Source organism: Oncorhynchus mykiss, chromosome 8 (assembly GCF_013265735.2).
Source record: "Oncorhynchus mykiss isolate Arlee chromosome 8, USDA_OmykA_1.1, whole genome shotgun sequence".
Classification (NCBI taxonomy): Eukaryota; Metazoa; Chordata; class Actinopteri; order Salmoniformes; family Salmonidae; genus Oncorhynchus; species Oncorhynchus mykiss.
Genome location: NC_048572.1, coordinates 7,367,099 through 7,384,828, shown reverse-complemented (window position 1 = coordinate 7,384,828; position 17,730 = coordinate 7,367,099). Strand labels below are relative to the sequence as shown.

The window sequence follows — 17,730 nt, the reverse complement described above, 5'->3', positions numbered from 1 at the left end:
ATATGATCATGGTATATGGTATATGGTCATGGTATATGGCCATGGTATATGGCCATGGTATATGGTCATGGTATATGGTCATGGTATATGGTCATGGTATATGGTCATTGTATATGGTCATGTGCAGGTGTGTTCGAGTGATAAAAAGTAATCAACGGTTAAAGGAAGAAGCTATTGGATGCTTTAGAACGATTCTTTACATAGGGAGCAGTTGGCAGGAGCTACGTTCATTTGCATGCATGGTATATGGTACATGATCATGGTATATGATCATGGTATATGGTCATGGTATGTGATCATGGTATCTGGTATATGGTGTATGATCATGGTATATGGTAATGGTGTATGGTAATGGTATATGATCATGGTGTATGATCATGGTATGTGAGCATGGTATATGGTAATGGTATATGATCATGGTGTATGATCATGGTATATGGTCATGGTATATGATCATGGTGTATGATCATGGTATATGGTCATGGTATATGGTCATGGTATACGATCATGGTATATGGTCATTGTATATGATCATGGTATTTGGCAATGGTAATGGTATATGGTCATTGTATATGATCATGGTATATGGTCATGGTATGTGGTCATGGTATATGGTCATGGTGTATGGTCATGGTATATGGCCATGGTATATGGTCATGGTGTATGGTCATGGTGTATGGTCAAGGTGTATAGTCATGGTATATGGTCATGGTATATGTTCATGGTATGTGGTCATGGTATATGATCATGGTATATGGTATGTGGTCATGGTATATGGTCATGGTATATGGTATATGGTCATGGTATATGGGCATGGTGTATGGTCATGGTATATGGTCATGGTGTATGGTCATGGTATATGGTCATGGTATGTGGTCATGGTATATGGTCATGGTATATGGGCATGGTGTATGGTCATGGTATATGGTCATGGTGTATGGTCATGGTATATGGTCATGGTATGTGGTCATGGTATATGGTCATGGTATATGGGCATGGTGTATGGTCATGGTATATGGTCATGGTATGTGGTCATGGTATATGGTCATGGTATATGATCATGGTATATGGTCATGGTATGTGGTCATGGTATATGGTCATGGTATATGGTCATGGTATATGGTCATGGTATGTGGTCATGGTATATGGTCATGGTATATGGTCATGGTGTATGGTCCATGGTGTATGGTCATGGTGTATGGTCCATGGTGTATGGCCATGGTATATGATCATCCCTCCAGATATCAAACCTCATTTTAGCTGTGTTCTAGGTGTGCAATTCTAAAGTGAGAGTAGGACACTGTCATGAATGGGCTCTTCACAGTGGGCCACTTCACAGTGGGCCTCTTCACAGGGGGTCTCTTCACAGTGGGCCACTTCACAGAGGGCCTCTTCACAGTGAGCCTCTTCACAGTGAGCCTCTTTACAGTGGGCCTCTTCACAGTGGCCCCTTCACAGTGGACCTCTTCACAGTGGGCCTCTTCACAGTGGGCCTCCTTACAGTGGTTCTCTTTACAGTGGACATCTTTACAGTGGTTATCTTTACAGTGGGCCTCTTCACAATGGACCTCTTTACAGTGGGCCTCTTCACAGTGGACCTCTTTACAGTGGGCCTCTTCACAGTGGACCTTTTTACAGTGGGCCTCTTCACAGTGGACCTCTTTACAGTGGGCCACTTCACAGTGGACCTCTTTACAGTGGGCCTCTTCACAGTGGACCTCTTTACAGTGGACCTCTTCACAGTGGGCCTCTTTACAGTGGGCCTCTTCACAGTGAACCTCTTCACAGTGGGCCTCTTTACAGTGGGCCTCTTCACAATGGACCCCTTCACAGTGGGCCTCTTTACAGTGGTTCTCTTTACAGTGGGCGTCTTCACAGTCGGCCTCTTCACAGTGGACCTCTTTACAGTGGACCTCTTCACAGTGGGCCTCTTTACAGTGGGCCTCTTCACAGTGAACCTCTTCACAGTGGGCCTCTTTACAGTGGGCCTCTTCACAATGGACCCCTTCACAGTGGGCCTCTTTACAGTGGTTCTCTTTACAGTGGGCGTCTTCACAGTCGGCCTCTTCACAGTGGGCCTCTTTACAGTGGGTCTCTTTACGGTGGGACACTTCACAGTCGGCCTCTTTACGGTGGGCCTCTTCACAGTGGACCTATTTACGGTGGGCCTCTTCACAGTGGTTCTCTTTACAGTGGTTCTCTTTACAGGGGACCTCTTTACGGTGGGCCTCTTCACAGTGGTTCTCTTTACAGTGCTTCTCTTTACAGTGGACCCCTTCACAGTGGGCCTCTTTACAGTGGTTCTCTTTACAGTGGGCGTCTTCACAGTCGGCCTCTTCACAGTGGGCCTCTTTACAGTGGGTCTCTTTACGGTGGGACACTTCACAGTCGGCCTCTTTACGGTGGGCCTCTTCACAGTGGACCTATTTACGGTGGGCCTCTTCACAGTGGTTCTCTTTACAGTGGTTCTCTTTACAGGGGACCTCTTTACGGTGGGCCTCTTCACAGTGGTTCTCTTTACAGTGCTTCTCTTTACAGTGGACCTCTTTACGGTGGGCCTCTTCACAGTCGGCCTCTTCACAGTGGGCCTCTTTACAGTTGACCTCTTTACGGTGGGCCTCTTCACAGTCGGCCTCTTCACAGTGGGCCTCTTTACGGTGGGCCTCTTTACGGTGGGCCTCTTCACAGTCGGCCTCTTTACCACACATTTCACACTACACTGTATTTCTACTCTGAAAATGTAGTGAAATTATGAGTCTAACTGAGTCTAATTAAGTCCTACTAAATATTCTAATACAACGTTATAACAATTAAGACCATATTTAGGGTCTTGTCTTACCTTTTAGGAGAAGGTGGATATTCCTTCTGTGGTCTTTCCTGTCTGTGGTTTCTGTGTTGCCAAATGAAGTCCTTCTGCGTGGCCACAGCCTTTAAAGTGTATTCTTGTTCTAATGTGGCTAATTATTGCCAGAGTGAGAGTGGTAAATATCTGTCTGCGAAGCGGTCTTCTGGACGGGGAGTATGATGTCCTCCTCCCCTCACCTGTTCCTCTTATCTCTGCTGTCTCCCTCCTGCAATGGATATCAGATCCTTTCTCACACACACACACACACACACACACACACACACACACACACACACACACACACACACACACACACACACACACACACACACACACACACACACACACACACACACACACACACACACAGGGCAAGTCAGGTGTGTGTGTGTGTGTGTGTGTGTGTGTGTGTGTGTTTAATAAATCCTCAAATGGAAAACATATTGTAGTACAGTGTACTATTGTAGTGTAGTGTAGTATTGTAGTTTATCGCAGTATTGTTGTCGTGTAGTGTAGTATGGTAGTGCAGTGTAGTATTTTAGTGCAGTTTAGTATTGTAGTTTAGTATTGTAGTCTAGTATTTTAGTGCAATATTGTAGTGCCGTGTAGTATTATATTGTAATGTAGTATTGTTGTTTAGGGCAGTATTGTAGTGTAGTGTAGTATTGTAGTGCAGTATTGTGGTATGGTGTAGTCTAGTATTGTAGTGCAGTGTAGTATTGTAGTGTAGTATTGTGGTATGGTGTAGTTTTGTATTGTAGTGCAGTGCAATATTCAAATCAAATTCAATGTTATTGGTCACATACACATATTTAGCAGATGTTATTGCGGGTGTAGCGAAATGCTTGTGTTCCTAGCTGCAGTAATATCTAACAATTCACAACAATACACACAAATCTAAACGTGAAATACATATTAGGATAAGCAATGTCGGAGTGGCATTGACTAAAATACAGTAGAATAGAATACAGTATACACACTACCGTTCAAAAGTTAGAAATGTCCTTGTTTTTGAAAGAAAATCTATTTTTTTGTCTATTAAAATCAAAATAGAAGGCCAGCATCCCGGTGTCGCCTCTTCACTGTTGACGTTGAGACTGGTGTTTTGTGGGTAATAGTTAATGAAGCTGCCAGTTGAGGACTTGTGAGGTGTCTGTCTCTCAATCTAGACACTTTAATGTACTTGTCCACTTGCTCAGTTGTGCACCGGGGCCTCCCACTCCTCTTTCTATTCTGGTTAGAGCCAGTTTGCGCTGTTCTGTGAAGGGAGTATTATACAGCGTTGCACGAGATCTTCAGTTTCTTGGCAATTTCTCGCATAGAATAGCCATCATTTCTCAGAACAAGAATAGACTGATGAGTTTCAGAAGAAAGTTCTTTGTTTCTGGCCATTTTGAGCCTGTAATCGAACACACAAATGCTGATGCTCCAGATACTCAACTAGTCTAAAGAAGGCCAGTGTTAATGATTCTAATCAGGACAACAGTTTTCAGCTGTGCTAACATAATTGCAAAAGGGTTTTATAATGATCAATTAGCCTTTAAAAACGATAAACTTGGATTAGCTAACACAACGTGCCATTGGAACACAGGAGTGATGGTTGCTGATAATGGCCCTATGTAGATATTCCATGCAAAATCATCAGTTTCCAGCTACAATAGTCATTTACAACGTTAACAATGTGTACTCTGTATTTCTGATCAATTTGATGTTATTTTAATGGACAAAAATGTGCTTTTCTTTAAAAAAACAAGGACATTTCTAAGTGACCCCAAACTTCTGAACGGTAGTGTAAATATGAGAGGAGTAAAGCAGTATGTAAACATGATTAAAGTGACTAGTGATCCATTATTAAAGTGACCAGTGACTCCATGTCTATGTATTTACGGCAGCAGTGTCTAAGGTGCAGGGTTAGTGATTTAACAGCTGTTTAACAGTCTGATGGCCTTGAGATAGAAGCTGTTTTTCAGTCTCTCGATCCCAGCTTTGATGCACCTGTACTGACCTCGCCTTCTGGATGATAGCGGGGTGAACAGGCAGTGGCTCGGGTGGTTGTTGTCCTTGATGATCTTTTTGGCCTTCCTGTGACATCGTGTGCTGTAGGTGTCCTGGAGGGAAGGTAGTTTGCCCCCGGTGATGCGTTGTGCAGACCTCACTACCCTCTGGAGAGCCTTACAGTTGTGGGCGGAGCAGTTGCCGTACCAGGCGGTGATACAGCCCGACAGGATGCTCTCAATTGCGCATCTGTAGAAGTTTGTGAGTGCTTTTGGTGACAAGCCAAATTTCTTCAGCCTCCTGAGCCTCCTGAGGTTGAAGAGGTGCTGCTGCGCCTTCTTCACGACGCTGTCTGTGTGGGTGGACCAGTTCAGTTTGTCCGTGATGTGTACGCAGAGGAACTTAAAACTTACTACCCTCTCCACTACTGTCCCGTCGATGTGGATAGGGGGGTACTCCCTCTGCTGTTTCCTGATGGTGACGATCATCTCCTTTGTTTTGTTGACGTTGAGTGTCAGGCCTGTGACATCGGGTGGTGTATGAATGCTGTTCGTTGACTGTAGCTCAACACCAGCTCACATTCAACACCATATTACCCTCCAAGCTCATCATTAAGCTTGAGGCCCTGTGCAATTGGTTCTGGACTTCCTGACAGGCCACCCCCAGGTGGTGAAGGTAGGAAACAACATCTCCACTCCGCTGATCCTCAACACTGGGGCCCCACAAGGGTGCTTGCTCAGCCCCCTCCTGTACTCCCTGTTCACCCATGACTGCGTGGTCATGCACGCCTCCAACTCAATCATGAAGTTTGCAGACGACACAACAGTGGTAGGCTTGATTACCAACAACGACAAGACAGCCTACAAGGAGGAGGTGAAGGTACTCGGAGTGGGGTGTCAGGAAAACAACCTCTCACTCAACGTCAAAAAAACAAAGGAGATGATCGTGGACTTCAGGAAACAGCAGAGGGAGCACCCCCCTATCCACATCGAAGGGACAGCAGTGGAGAAGGTGGAAAGTTGAAGTTCCTCGGCGTACACATCACGGACCAACTGAAATGGTCCAGCCACACAGAGTGTGGTGAAAAAGGCACAACAGCGCCTCTTCAATCTCAGGAGGCTGAAGAGATTTGGCTTGTCACCTAAAACCCTCACAAACTTTAACAGATGCACAATTGAGAGCATCCTGTTGGTCTGTATAACCGCCTGGTACGGCAACTGCACCACCCACAACCGTAAGGCTCTCCAGAGGGTGGTGGGGTCTGCCCAACGCATAACCGGGGGCGAACTACCTGGCCCTCCATGACACCTACAGCACCCGATGTCACAGGAAGGCCAAAAAGATCGTCAAGGACATCAATCACCCGAGCCACGGCCTGTTCACCCCGCTATCATCATGAAGGCGAGGTCAGTACAGGTGCATCAAAGAAGGGACCGGGAGACTGAAAAACAGATTCTATCTCAAGGCCATCAGACTGTTACTAGCACAGAGAGGCTGCTGACTACATACAGACTTGAAATCACTAGTCACTTTAATAATGTTTACATATCTTGCATTACTCATCTCATATGTATATACTGTATTTTAGACCATCTATTGCATCTTGCCTATACCGCTCTGTCATTGCTCATCCATATATTTATATTTATATATTTTCATTCCATTCCTTCACTTAGATGTGTGTGTATTAGGTACTTGTTGTGGAATTGTTAGATTATTTGTTAGATATTGATGCACTGTTGGAACTAGAAGCACAAGCATTTCACTACTCTCGCAATAACATCTGCTAACCATGTGTAATGTGATCAATACAATTTGATTTGATTTGATTTGGTTGATGTCCTTGAGGGCAGGTAGTGCTTCCGGTGATGTGTTGGGCAGACCGCACCACCATCTCACTGCGGTTGAGGGCAGTGCAGTTGCCATACCAGGTGGTGATTTAGCCTGTTGCATAGGAGAGATTTGTGAAACAAACTTGAAAAATTACTCAAAGTTGACACCTCCTGTACAAGGCCAAGCTGTGCTCAGAGGGCAGGGGTCTGTGTGGGTGGACCATTTCAGATTATCAGTGATGTGTACGCCGAGGAACTTGAAGCTTTTAACCTTCTCCGCTGCGGTCCCGTTGATGTGGATAGGGGCGTGTTCTCTCTGCTGTTTCCGGAAATCCACGATCAGCTCCTTAATTTTGTTGACATTGAGGGAGAGGTTATTTGTAGTGTAGTATTGTATTGTAGTGTAGTATTGTAGTGTAGTAATGTAGTGTGGTATTGTAGTGCAGTGTATTACTGTAATGTAGCGCAGTATTGCAGTGTAGTATTGTAGTATAATGTAGTATTGTAGTATAATGTAGTATTGTAGTATAATGTAGTATTGTAGTGTAGCACTGCAGTGCAGTGTTTTACTGTAGTTTAGTGTAGTATTGTAGTGTAGTATTGCAGTGTAGTGTAGTATTGTGGTGTAGTATAACATAGTGTGACCGTGTTGTATAGTGTAGTGTTGTAGTGTAGTACAGTAGTGTATTGTAGTATTGTAGTATAGTGCAGTATTGTAGGGCAGTGTATTACCACATTGTAGTGAAGTATTGCAGTGTAGTATAGTATGGTAGTTTAGTGTAGTATAGTGTAGTATTGTAGTGTATTGCAGTATTGTAGCGTAGTGTAGTATAGTATTGTTGTGTAGTGGTGTAGTGTAATATAGTGTAGTATTGCCGTGTAGCATTGTAGTGTAGTATTGCAGTGTAGTATTGTAGTGTAGTGTGGTGTGGTATAGTATTGCAGTGTAGTACTGTAGTGTAGTATTGTAGTGTAGTATAGTGTAGTATTGCTGTGTAGTATTGTAGTGTAGTATTGTAGTGTAGTGTAGTATTGAAGTGTGTTGAGGTGTTGTAGAGAGGTATGGTGATTATCCCAACTCGGCCTTAAACCTAGGACCTTGCAAACTGTCAACTGTCAACTGTCAAACCTTAGCTGTTACACCAAGAGATCCAAACCATTTGATGCTCTTTATGTGCAAGGTTACGGTTGCTACAGTGTGTTGACCTTGAAAGTTGTGATGTGTTTACTACCCTGATTGTAGCACCATCTATTAATACCCTGATTGTAGCACCATCTAGTGTTTAATACCCTGATTGTAGCACCATCTATTAATACCCTGATTGTAGCACCATCTAGTGTTTACTACCCTGATTGTAGCACCATCTAGTGTTTAATACCCTGATTGTAGCACCATCTAGTGTTTAATACCCTGATTGTAGCACCATCTATTAATACCCTGATTGTAGCACCATCTAGTGTTTACTACCCTGATTGTAGCACCATCTAGTGTTTAATACCCTGATTGTAGCACCATCTATTAATACCCTGATTGTAGCACCATCTATTAATACCCTGATTGTAGCACCATCTAGTGTTTAATACCCTGATTGTAGCACCATCTAGTGTTTACTACCCTGATTGTAGCACCATCTAGTGTTTAATACCCTGATTGTAGCACCATCTAGTGTTTAATACCCTGATTGTAGCACCATCTAGTGTTTACTACCCTGATTGTAGCACCATCTAGTGTTTAATACCCAGATTGTAGCACCATCTAGTGTTTAATACCCTGATTGTGGCACCATCTAGTGTTTACTACCCTGATTGTAGCACCATCTATTAATACCCTGATTGTAGCACCATCTAGTGTTTAATACCCTGATTGTAGCACCATCTAGTGTTTAATACCCAGATTGTAGCACCATCTAGTGTTTAATACCCAGATTGTAGCACCATCTAGTGTTTACTACCCTGATTGTAGCACCATCTAGTGTTTACTACCCTGATTGTAGCACCATCTAGTGTTTAATACCCAGATTGTAGCACCATCTAGTATTTAATACCCTGATTGTAGCACCATCTAGTGTTTACTACCCTGATTGTAGCACCATCCAGTGTTTAATACCCTGATTGTAGCACCATCTAGTGTTTAATACCCTGATTGTAGCACCATCTAGTGTTTACTACCCTGATTGTAGCACCATCTAGTGTTTAATACCCTGATTGTAGCACCATCTAGTGTTTACTACCCTGATTGTAGCACCATCTAGTGTTTACTACCCTGATTGTAGCACCATCTAGTGTTTAATACCCAGATTGTAGCACCATCTAGTATTTAATACCCTGATTGTAGCACCATCTAGTGTTTACTACCCTGATTGTAGCACCATCCAGTGTTTAATACCCTGATTGTAGCACCATCTAGTGTTTACTACCCTGATTGTAGCACCATCTAGTGTTTAATACCCTGATTGTAGCACCATCTATTAATACCCTGATTGTAGCACCATCTAGTGTTTAATACCCTGATTGTAGCACCATCCAGTGTTTAATACCCTGATTGTAGCACCATCTAGTGTTTACTACCCTGATTGTAGCACCATCTAGTGTTTAATACCCTGATTGTAGCACCATCTAGTGTTTACTACCCTGATTGTAGCACCATCTATTAATACCCTGATTGTAGCACCATCTAGTGTTTAATACCCTGATTGTAGCACCATCTAGTGTTTAATACCCTGATTGTAGCACCATCTAGTGTTTAATACCCAGATTGTACCACCATCTAGTGTTTAATACCCAGATTGTAGCACCATCTAGTGTTTACTACCCTGATTGTAGCACCATCTAGTCTTTACTACCCTGATTGTAGCACCATCTAGTGTTTAATACCCTGATTGTAGCACCATCTAGTGTTTACTACCCTGATTGTAGCACCATCTAGTCTTTACTACCCTGATTGTAGCACCATCTAGTGTTTACTACCCTGATTGTAGCACCATCTAGTGTTTACTACCCTGATTGTAGCACCATCTAGTCTTTACTACCCTGATTGTAGCACCATCTAGTGTTTACTACCCTGATTGTAGCACCATCTAGTCTTTACTACCCAGATTGTAGCACCATCTAGTGTTTAATACCCTGATTGTAGCACCATCTAGTATTTAATACCCATATTGTAGCACCATCTAGTATTTAATACCCTGATTGTACCACCATCTAGTGTTTAATACCCTGATTGTAGCACCATCTAGTGTTTAATACCCATATTGTAGCACCATCTAGTATTTAATACCCTGATTGTACCACCATCTAGTGTTTAATACCCATATTGTAGCACCATCTAGTATTTAATACCCTGATTGTAGCACCATCTAGTGTTTACTACCCTGATTGTAGCACCATCTAGTGTTTAATACCCATATTGTAGCACCATCTAGTATTTAATACCCTGATTGTACCACCATCTAGTGTTTAATACCCATATTGTAGCACCATCTAGTATTTAATACCCTGATTGTAGCACCATCTAGTGTTTAATACCCAGATTGTAGCACCATCTAGTATTTAATACCCTGATTGTACCACCATCTAGTGTTTAATACCCATATTGTAGCACCATCTAGTATTTAATACCCTGATTGTAGCACCATCTAGTGTTTAATACCCATATTGTAGCACCATCTAGTATTTAATACCCTGATTGTACCACCATCTAGTGTTTAATACCCATATTGTAGCACCATCTAGTATTTAATACCCTGATTGTAGCACCATCTAGTGTTTAATACCCTGATTGTAGCACCATCTAGTCTTTACTACCCTGATTGTAGCACCATCTAGTGTTTACTACCCTGATTGTAGCACCATCTAGTGTTTACTACCCTGATTGTAGCACCATCTAGTCTTTACTACCCTGATTGTAGCACCATCTAGTGTTTACTACCCTGATTGTAGCACCATCTAGTCTTTACTACCCAGATTGTAGCACCATCTAGTGTTTAATACCCTGATTGTAGCACCATCTAGTGTTTAATACCCAGATTGTAGCACCATCTAGTGTTTAATACCCATATTGTAGCACCATCTAGTATTTAATACCCTGATTGTACCACCATCTAGTGTTTAATACCCTGATTGTAGCACCATCTAGTGTTTAATACCCATATTGTAGCACCATCTAGTATTTAATACCCTGATTGTACCACCATCTAGTGTTTAATACCCATATTGTAGCACCATCTAGTATTTAATACCCTGATTGTAGCACCATCTAGTGTTTACTACCCTGATTGTAGCACCATCTAGTGTTTAATACCCATATTGTAGCACCATCTAGTATTTAATACCCTGATTGTACCACCATCTAGTGTTTAATACCCATATTGTAGCACCATCTAGTATTTAATACCCTGATTGTAGCACCATCTAGTGTTTAATACCCAGATTGTAGCACCATCTATTACTACCCTGATTGTAGCACCATCTAGTGTTTAATACCCTGATTGTGGCACCATCTATTAATACCCTGATTGTAGCACCATCTAGTGTTTACTACCCTGATTGTAGCACCATCTATTACTACCCTGATTGTAGCACCATCTAGTGTTTAATACCCTGATTGTAGCACCATCTAGTGTTTACTACCCTGATTGTAGCACCATCTATTACTACCCTGATTGTAGCACCATCTAGTGTTTACTACCCTGATTGTAGCACCATCTAGTGTTTAATACCCTGATTGTAGCACCATCTATTACTACCCTGATTGTAGCACCATCTAGTGTTTAATACCCAGATTGTAGCACCATCTAGTGTTTACTACCCTGATTGTAGCACCATCTAGTGTTTAATACCCTGATTGTAGCACCATCTAGTGTTTAATACCCAGATTGTAGCACCATCTAGTGTTTAATACCCAGATTGTAGCACCATCTAGTGTTTACTACCCTGATTGTAGCACCATCTAGTGTTTACTACCCTGATTGTAGCACCATCTAGTGTTTACTACCCTGATTGTAGCACCATCTAGTGTTTAATACCCTGATTGTATCACCATCTAGTGTTTACTACCCTGATTGTAGCACCATCTACTAATACCCTGATTGTAGCACCATCTAGTGTTTACTACCCTGATTGTAGCACCATCTATTAATACCCTGATTGTAGCACCATCTAGTGTTTACTACCCTGATTGTAGCACCATCTAGTGTTTAATACCCTGATTGTAGCACCATCTAGTGTTTACTACCCTGATTGTAGCACCATCTAGTGTTTACTACCCTGATTGTAGCACCATCTAGTGTTTAATACCCTGATTGTAGCACCATCTAGTGTTTACTACCCTGATTGTAGCACCATCTAGTGTTTACTACCCTGATTGTAGCACCATCTAGTGTTTAATACCCTGATTGTAGCACCATCTAGTGTTTACTACCCTGATTGTAGCACCATCTAGTGTTTAATACCCTGATTGTAGCACCATCTAGTGTTTACTACCCTGATTGTAGCACCATCTAGTGTTTAATACCCTGATTGTAGCACCATCTAGTGTTTACTACCCTGATTGTAGCACCATCTAGTGTTTACTACCCTGATTGTAGCACCATCTAGTGTTTAATACCCTGATTACAGACAACAACAAAAAGATGTAAACAGTAGTATTAGTATATAAATATTCAGTACTGAACTACAGCTGTTATATTCAGTACAGAACTACAGCTGTTATATTCAGTACTGAACTACAGCTGTTATATTCAGTACTGAACTACAGCTGTTATATTCAGTACTGAACTACAGCTGTTATATTCAGTACTGAACTACAGCTGTTATATTCAGTACAGAACTACAGCTGTTATATTCAGTACTGAACTACAGCTGTTATATTCAGTACTGAACTACAGCTGTTATATTCAGTACTGGACTACAGCTGTTATATTCAGTACAGAACTACAACTGTTATATTCAGTACTGAACCACAGCTGTTATATTCAGTACTGAACTACAGCTGTTATATTCAGTCCTGAACTACAGCTGTTATATTCAGTACAGAACTACAGCTGTTATATTCAGTACTGAACTACAGCTGTTATATTCAGTACTGGACTACAGCTGTTATATTCAGTACTGAACTACAGCTGTTATATTCAGTACTGAACTACAGCTGTTATATTCAGTACTGAACTACAGCTGTTATATTCAGTACTGAACTACAGCTGTTATATTCAGTACTGAACTACAGCTGTTATATTCAGTACTGAACTACAGCTGTTATATTCAGTACAGAACTACAGCTGTTATATTCAGTACTGAACTACAGCTGTTATATTCAGTACTGAACTACAGCTGTTATATTCAGTACTGAACTACAGCTGTTATATTCAGTACTGAACTACAGCTGTTATATTCAGTACTGAACTACAGCTGTTATATTCAGTACAGAACTACAGCTGTTATATTCAGTACTGAACTACAGCTGTTATATTCAGTACTGAACTACAGCTGTTATATTCAGTACTGAACTACAGCTGTTATATTCAGTACTGGACTACAGCTGTTATATTCAGTACTGAACTATGGAACAACACTCAAATCATAAAAAATAAAAAAATAAAGATAGCTGAACAACTACATTTTGTAAACGAACGTGCTCCTCCTGTCAAGAATCGCACATGTCCCCCTAGCCCTCTTCCTCCCCCTGGTGTGGTACATACAGAACAGAGGAAGATCGCCTGAGTCCCAAATTGTACCCTATTCCCTAGACAGTGCATTATTTTTTTGTTGCCAGAAGCCCTTTGGTTTCATTTGGGATGCAGGTGTAGAGTAGTTCCTGCAGCATTGCCTAAATGCATTATTATGACCTTTTTGTGTTGTCATCCCTCTAAATTGGCTCTACTGTCACGCCGCTATGGCCCTCTAACTGGGTGACCCTGTTTAGTCCACAGCCTTATGTACGCCGCTGCCGCTGTGGGACAGGGTTAAGGAGAGAGGGAGGCCACTGCGGGTGTGTACGTGTTTTTTTAAATTTATCGAAGCAAGTCAGTTAAGAACAAATTCTTATTTATAATGACAGCCTGCACGGGCCAAACCCTAACCCGGACGACGCTGGGCCAATTGTGCACCGCCCTATGGGACTCCCAATCATGGCCGTTTGTGATACAGCCTGGAATCGAACCAGGGTCTGTAATGGCACCTCTAGCACTTAGAACGCTACACCACTTGGTCGGGGTGTCATCGGCAGCTGCCCTCCTGACCTGCTGGGGAATGGGTACTGTCTCCCGCTGCTTGTTTTTACAGGTTTGCTGATCCACTATTGTAGCAGCTGAAATAATCCACTGTGTAAGGTCTTTATCTATAGCACAATTTGTAGAGAGAAAACAAAAGCCTATTCGCTCAGTGGCAGGGATGCCCCCCACAAACTTTATATGGAGAAGGGGAGTTGAATTCACTCTTAGAAAAAAGGGTTCCAAAAGGGTTATTTGCAGAGGGATAGGGTTCTACCGAGAACTGTTTTGATCAGAAGAACCCTTTTTGGAAGACATGGATTCTTAGGGTTCTACCTAGAAGCTTTAACATCCTAAGAACTTTTTTTGAAAGAAAGGGTTCTTTGATGATTCTTTGGAACGCAAGAAGGATTCCTTAGAAGGCAAAAAGGGTTCTACATAGACCCATATATAATATTTCCCAGCATGCTCTATTGCAGGAAAATTCTGAATGCAGGTTGCAGGTGATTAATAATTCCACTTGTTAGATAGCCTAACTCTGGCAGCATTCCAATATGAATTACACATCACTTTGCAAGGCAGCATAATGTGACTTGCAGGCCTGATGTGGCCTGTAAACCAGGAGATTCCTAACACCACTGTGTTAGGTGTATAACTAGGCACTCATAGAAAGGCCTTGTAATATATGTAATGTAATAAAATATAAAAAATATATTTTAGAGGCTAGTGTGGCTGTTGGAACTGTTTATAGAGAGTTCTTGGAAGAACTCTCCAAAGATAAAGGGTTCTCGGTAGAACCCTTAATACACGGTTCTAGGAAGAACCCTACGTAGAGGGTTTTTAGGTAGAACCATATCAAGGGGGTTCTTTAAGGGGGTTCTACCCTGCACCAAAAAGGGTTCCCCTTTAGGGACAAACCAAAGAACACTGTATGGTTCTACTAAGCACCCGTAGTTGACCTTAATGAAATGAGTGTAGTTGATCTTAATGAAAAATACATTAATTTCAAATAAGGAAATATTCAAAACTTGATTTTTGAAACTCATTCAATCAGCATTCTTTAATGGATGCAATGCAATGCACGGCTGTAGAGGAAAGAGGGGTATTAGTGGTAATACTCATTTTCATACTTATTAAACATTTGTATAACATTTGTCACAAAGAAAGAAAGAAGAACGTTATGAGATAGGCCGATTTTCTTTTACTATTGTAACGATCCACGTGTCTCAATCGCGGCCCCACTGACGCAGCTATTATCTAGACTACACATCCCAGGGTACACCGCGAGTTAAATATAATTATGTTGACGTTATTCTGACGCGCGGCATATTTTTTTTTACCTATGGGAAATGTAGTTAATAGACAATTCACTGATATTTGAGAGTCGTTTGTTATTATCGTACAATAAACTACAAATCCTACACACCCGTCCAGCGTCGCAGGCGTGTCGTGAAACGGTTGCTGTTGGTGTAGACAAGTCACGTATAAATATAGTTCGTTGAAGCTCGTTTCTTTCGTTATTGACTGCAGGGAGAGTAACGTTATTTAGTCTGTTTGTGCATTTGCTTTATCGTTAGGCGTTTGTTTCATGTTGTGAACTAGGCTACCCTTTTCATTTAAAATCCACCGTTTCACCTAAGAATGAGTGATAACGATGATATCGAAGTCGATAGCGACGTGAGTAAATGTTTATTTCGCTACTTTACTAGCTACTGTATGTAGTTAGTTTGCTAGCTAGTAATCAATTAAAACGCCTGTTGAACTAACGTTATCCACAAGAAGATCAACAGCCTTTAAAAGGTTAACTACAATAGCTAGATAGGTCAGCTAGTAGCTCTGGCTCAGAAATGTATTATGTTCACTTGCTAGCGTTATAAATATATATATTATTTGCATTGGGTTTGCTGCAATAATTGGGTTACAGTGTACTGCTAACTAAGTTGGCTGGCTCAAGCTACATGGAATTGTGGCTACAATCGTACTTTTCTGTTCTGTTTCTTTTTTACAGGAAGACTCATCGAGATATCACAATGTGGTGGGTAATGACGTGTTAAATATGTAAAAAAAAATGTATTGGAATTCTATCAAATGTATTGTAATTAAGGCCATGATAATATCTGGCTAAAAAAAATAATGTTCGTCCTGGTAACTAATGTATATGATATATATATATTTTTTTTGCCTTACACAAACTTGGCAAGGGATGGGTGCGGGTGGCTGAACAGAAGGGGTTTCCTGCAGTTAGTGAGCGAAAATGATACCAAGCTTAGTAGTTGTTTACTAGCATGCAAAGTTAGCCACACACTCTTCAATAATAGGACACGGCACACAAGGAGGATGTGACTAGCAGACAGAATACACGGAGTTGGCTGAACGCTGGGGGTTTCTATAGGCGCTGGCACTGTCGTGTCACAACTATGATTTACCCTTTACATAATGTATGCAATATATCCATCAAGGTTTGCATTTGCACAGATCATCTTATCCATGCATTGAAGGGTATCCCCCCATCCAATACGCGGTCGTAGGAATTTAGAGGGACACGAAATCTATTATATATTTAGAATAAAGCCTCCTGCAAAACGCAGCAGACAGCTCGAGCCACAGTCGGCGTAAAAAAAAGTCAAACCTAGGAATACCGTTCTCGACCAGAAGCGTCTTTTCTAAATGCACTTCTAGGTCATGTGTTTTAATCGTGACGTGACTATTGTAATTTTAAATATAAAATTCGATACTTTTCAAATGGAAATTCATTACGCTAGCTACGGCTTCAGCTCAGTAACTGTTTTAGTAAATGACGCCGTCGTCTCGTCGGGAAGGGAGAGAGCAGGGAGATGTTTTCCTGTCTGTTTCAGCGAGCTAGTGATTAGTGCCATCTTCACTCGACAGGCCACTGACCGGGCTGCTGGCAGGCTAAAGGCATGACGTAGCCGCGTCGCATACCGGCGAAATAAACACAGGCTCGCTGCACGACATACTTTGTTTTATAACAGTACGTCATGTTTTTTCCCTTGTCAGCGAGGCAGTCTTTATCAGACTGATTCTGATGGACTTGATTAACATTCAGCTGCAGAATGTCATGTCAAAAATAATAAATATACTTCTAGTTTAGGCAGGGCTTTTGTCATATTTGGCTAGGTTTATTTCCAAATATTTTCAAATTACTATGTGATATTCAAATCAATTATGTAGCTTACCCTTACATTTAGGACTGTTTGAGGATTGGACTATCAGAACAATTGGTCTGAGTTTAGCACATCACTTTCAAGCAACCATAAAACAATCGCTCCATGTTAACACCCCAACCCCCCCCCCCCCCCCCCCTCCTCCATTGGGGCCCACCTAGTCGCTGAGGAAGATCTTTAGGAAGTGGGACGGACTGGATCTCATAACAGGGCATAGTAGTGTAAGGGGGGGGGGGGGTTTGGCACCATGAGTCTGTCCTGAGTGATGTTGCGAGCAGCGCAAGACAGACAACATAGTTTTGAAGCTACATTGCAGGGTGTCACTGGGTTAGCTCGGGAGGCAGTTACTCTACTATACTACTGTAGTCTGCTCTCCTGCGTCCCCAATAGCACCCTATTCTGTGTGTGTATATATATATTTTACTTTTGACCAGAGCACTATGGCGACGCAGCCCATTGCTGTACTTAGTCAGCACCTGGAGATTATGTACCTTAAGTATTCATATCTCTTGACTTGTTCCACATTTTGTGTTACAACCGGACTTAAAAATGTGTTGTTGTTTTTACACACAATTGTATTGAAAATGAAATGCATAAGTATTCACACAATACATTTTAGAATCACCTGTGGCAGTGATTATAGCTGTGGGTCTTTCTGGTTAAGTCTC

General features: G+C 41.8%; 3 protein-coding genes across 11 annotated transcripts in view; 1 reads left to right on the top strand and 2 right to left on the bottom strand.

The window, feature by feature from the left end:
* The window catches only part of LOC110529303 (sodium/bile acid cotransporter-like), a 19,561-nt gene extending 16,582 nt beyond the window's left edge, over positions 1-2,979 (bottom strand). The window contains exon 1 of the mRNA XM_036984650.1: positions 2,840-2,979. The gene's annotated coding sequence lies outside the window, so the exon portion shown is untranslated. The remainder of the gene's footprint in view (positions 1-2,839) is intronic.
* Positions 1,257-2,708, bottom strand: LOC118965596 (keratin-associated protein 10-9-like). The gene is made up of 3 exons (XM_036986821.1): positions 2,432-2,708; positions 2,162-2,365; positions 1,257-2,095 (listed from the first exon to the last, which is right to left on the bottom strand). The coding sequence occupies exons 1-3, from the start codon at positions 2,706-2,708 to the stop codon at positions 1,257-1,259; spliced, it is 1,320 nt and encodes a 439-aa protein (XP_036842716.1).
* Positions 2,980-15,306: 12,327 nt separating the features above from the next.
* Positions 15,307-17,730, top strand: part of LOC110529304 (protein max) — a 28,824-nt gene continuing 26,400 nt past the window's right edge. For 3 of the 9 annotated variants that reach the window (XR_005052766.1, XM_036984646.1, XM_036984643.1), the window contains exons 1-2: positions 15,314-15,554; positions 15,886-15,912. Coding sequence is in view for 8 of the 9 variants with exons in the window: in XM_036984646.1 (XP_036840541.1) it covers positions 15,519-15,554; positions 15,886-15,912 (63 nt within the window). In the remaining variant the exon portion in view is untranslated. Of the gene's footprint in view, positions 15,555-15,885; positions 15,913-17,730 lie in introns of all 9 variants that reach the window. The other 6 variants (XM_036984647.1, XM_036984644.1, XM_021611426.2 and 3 more) reach the window with 4 other exon arrangements.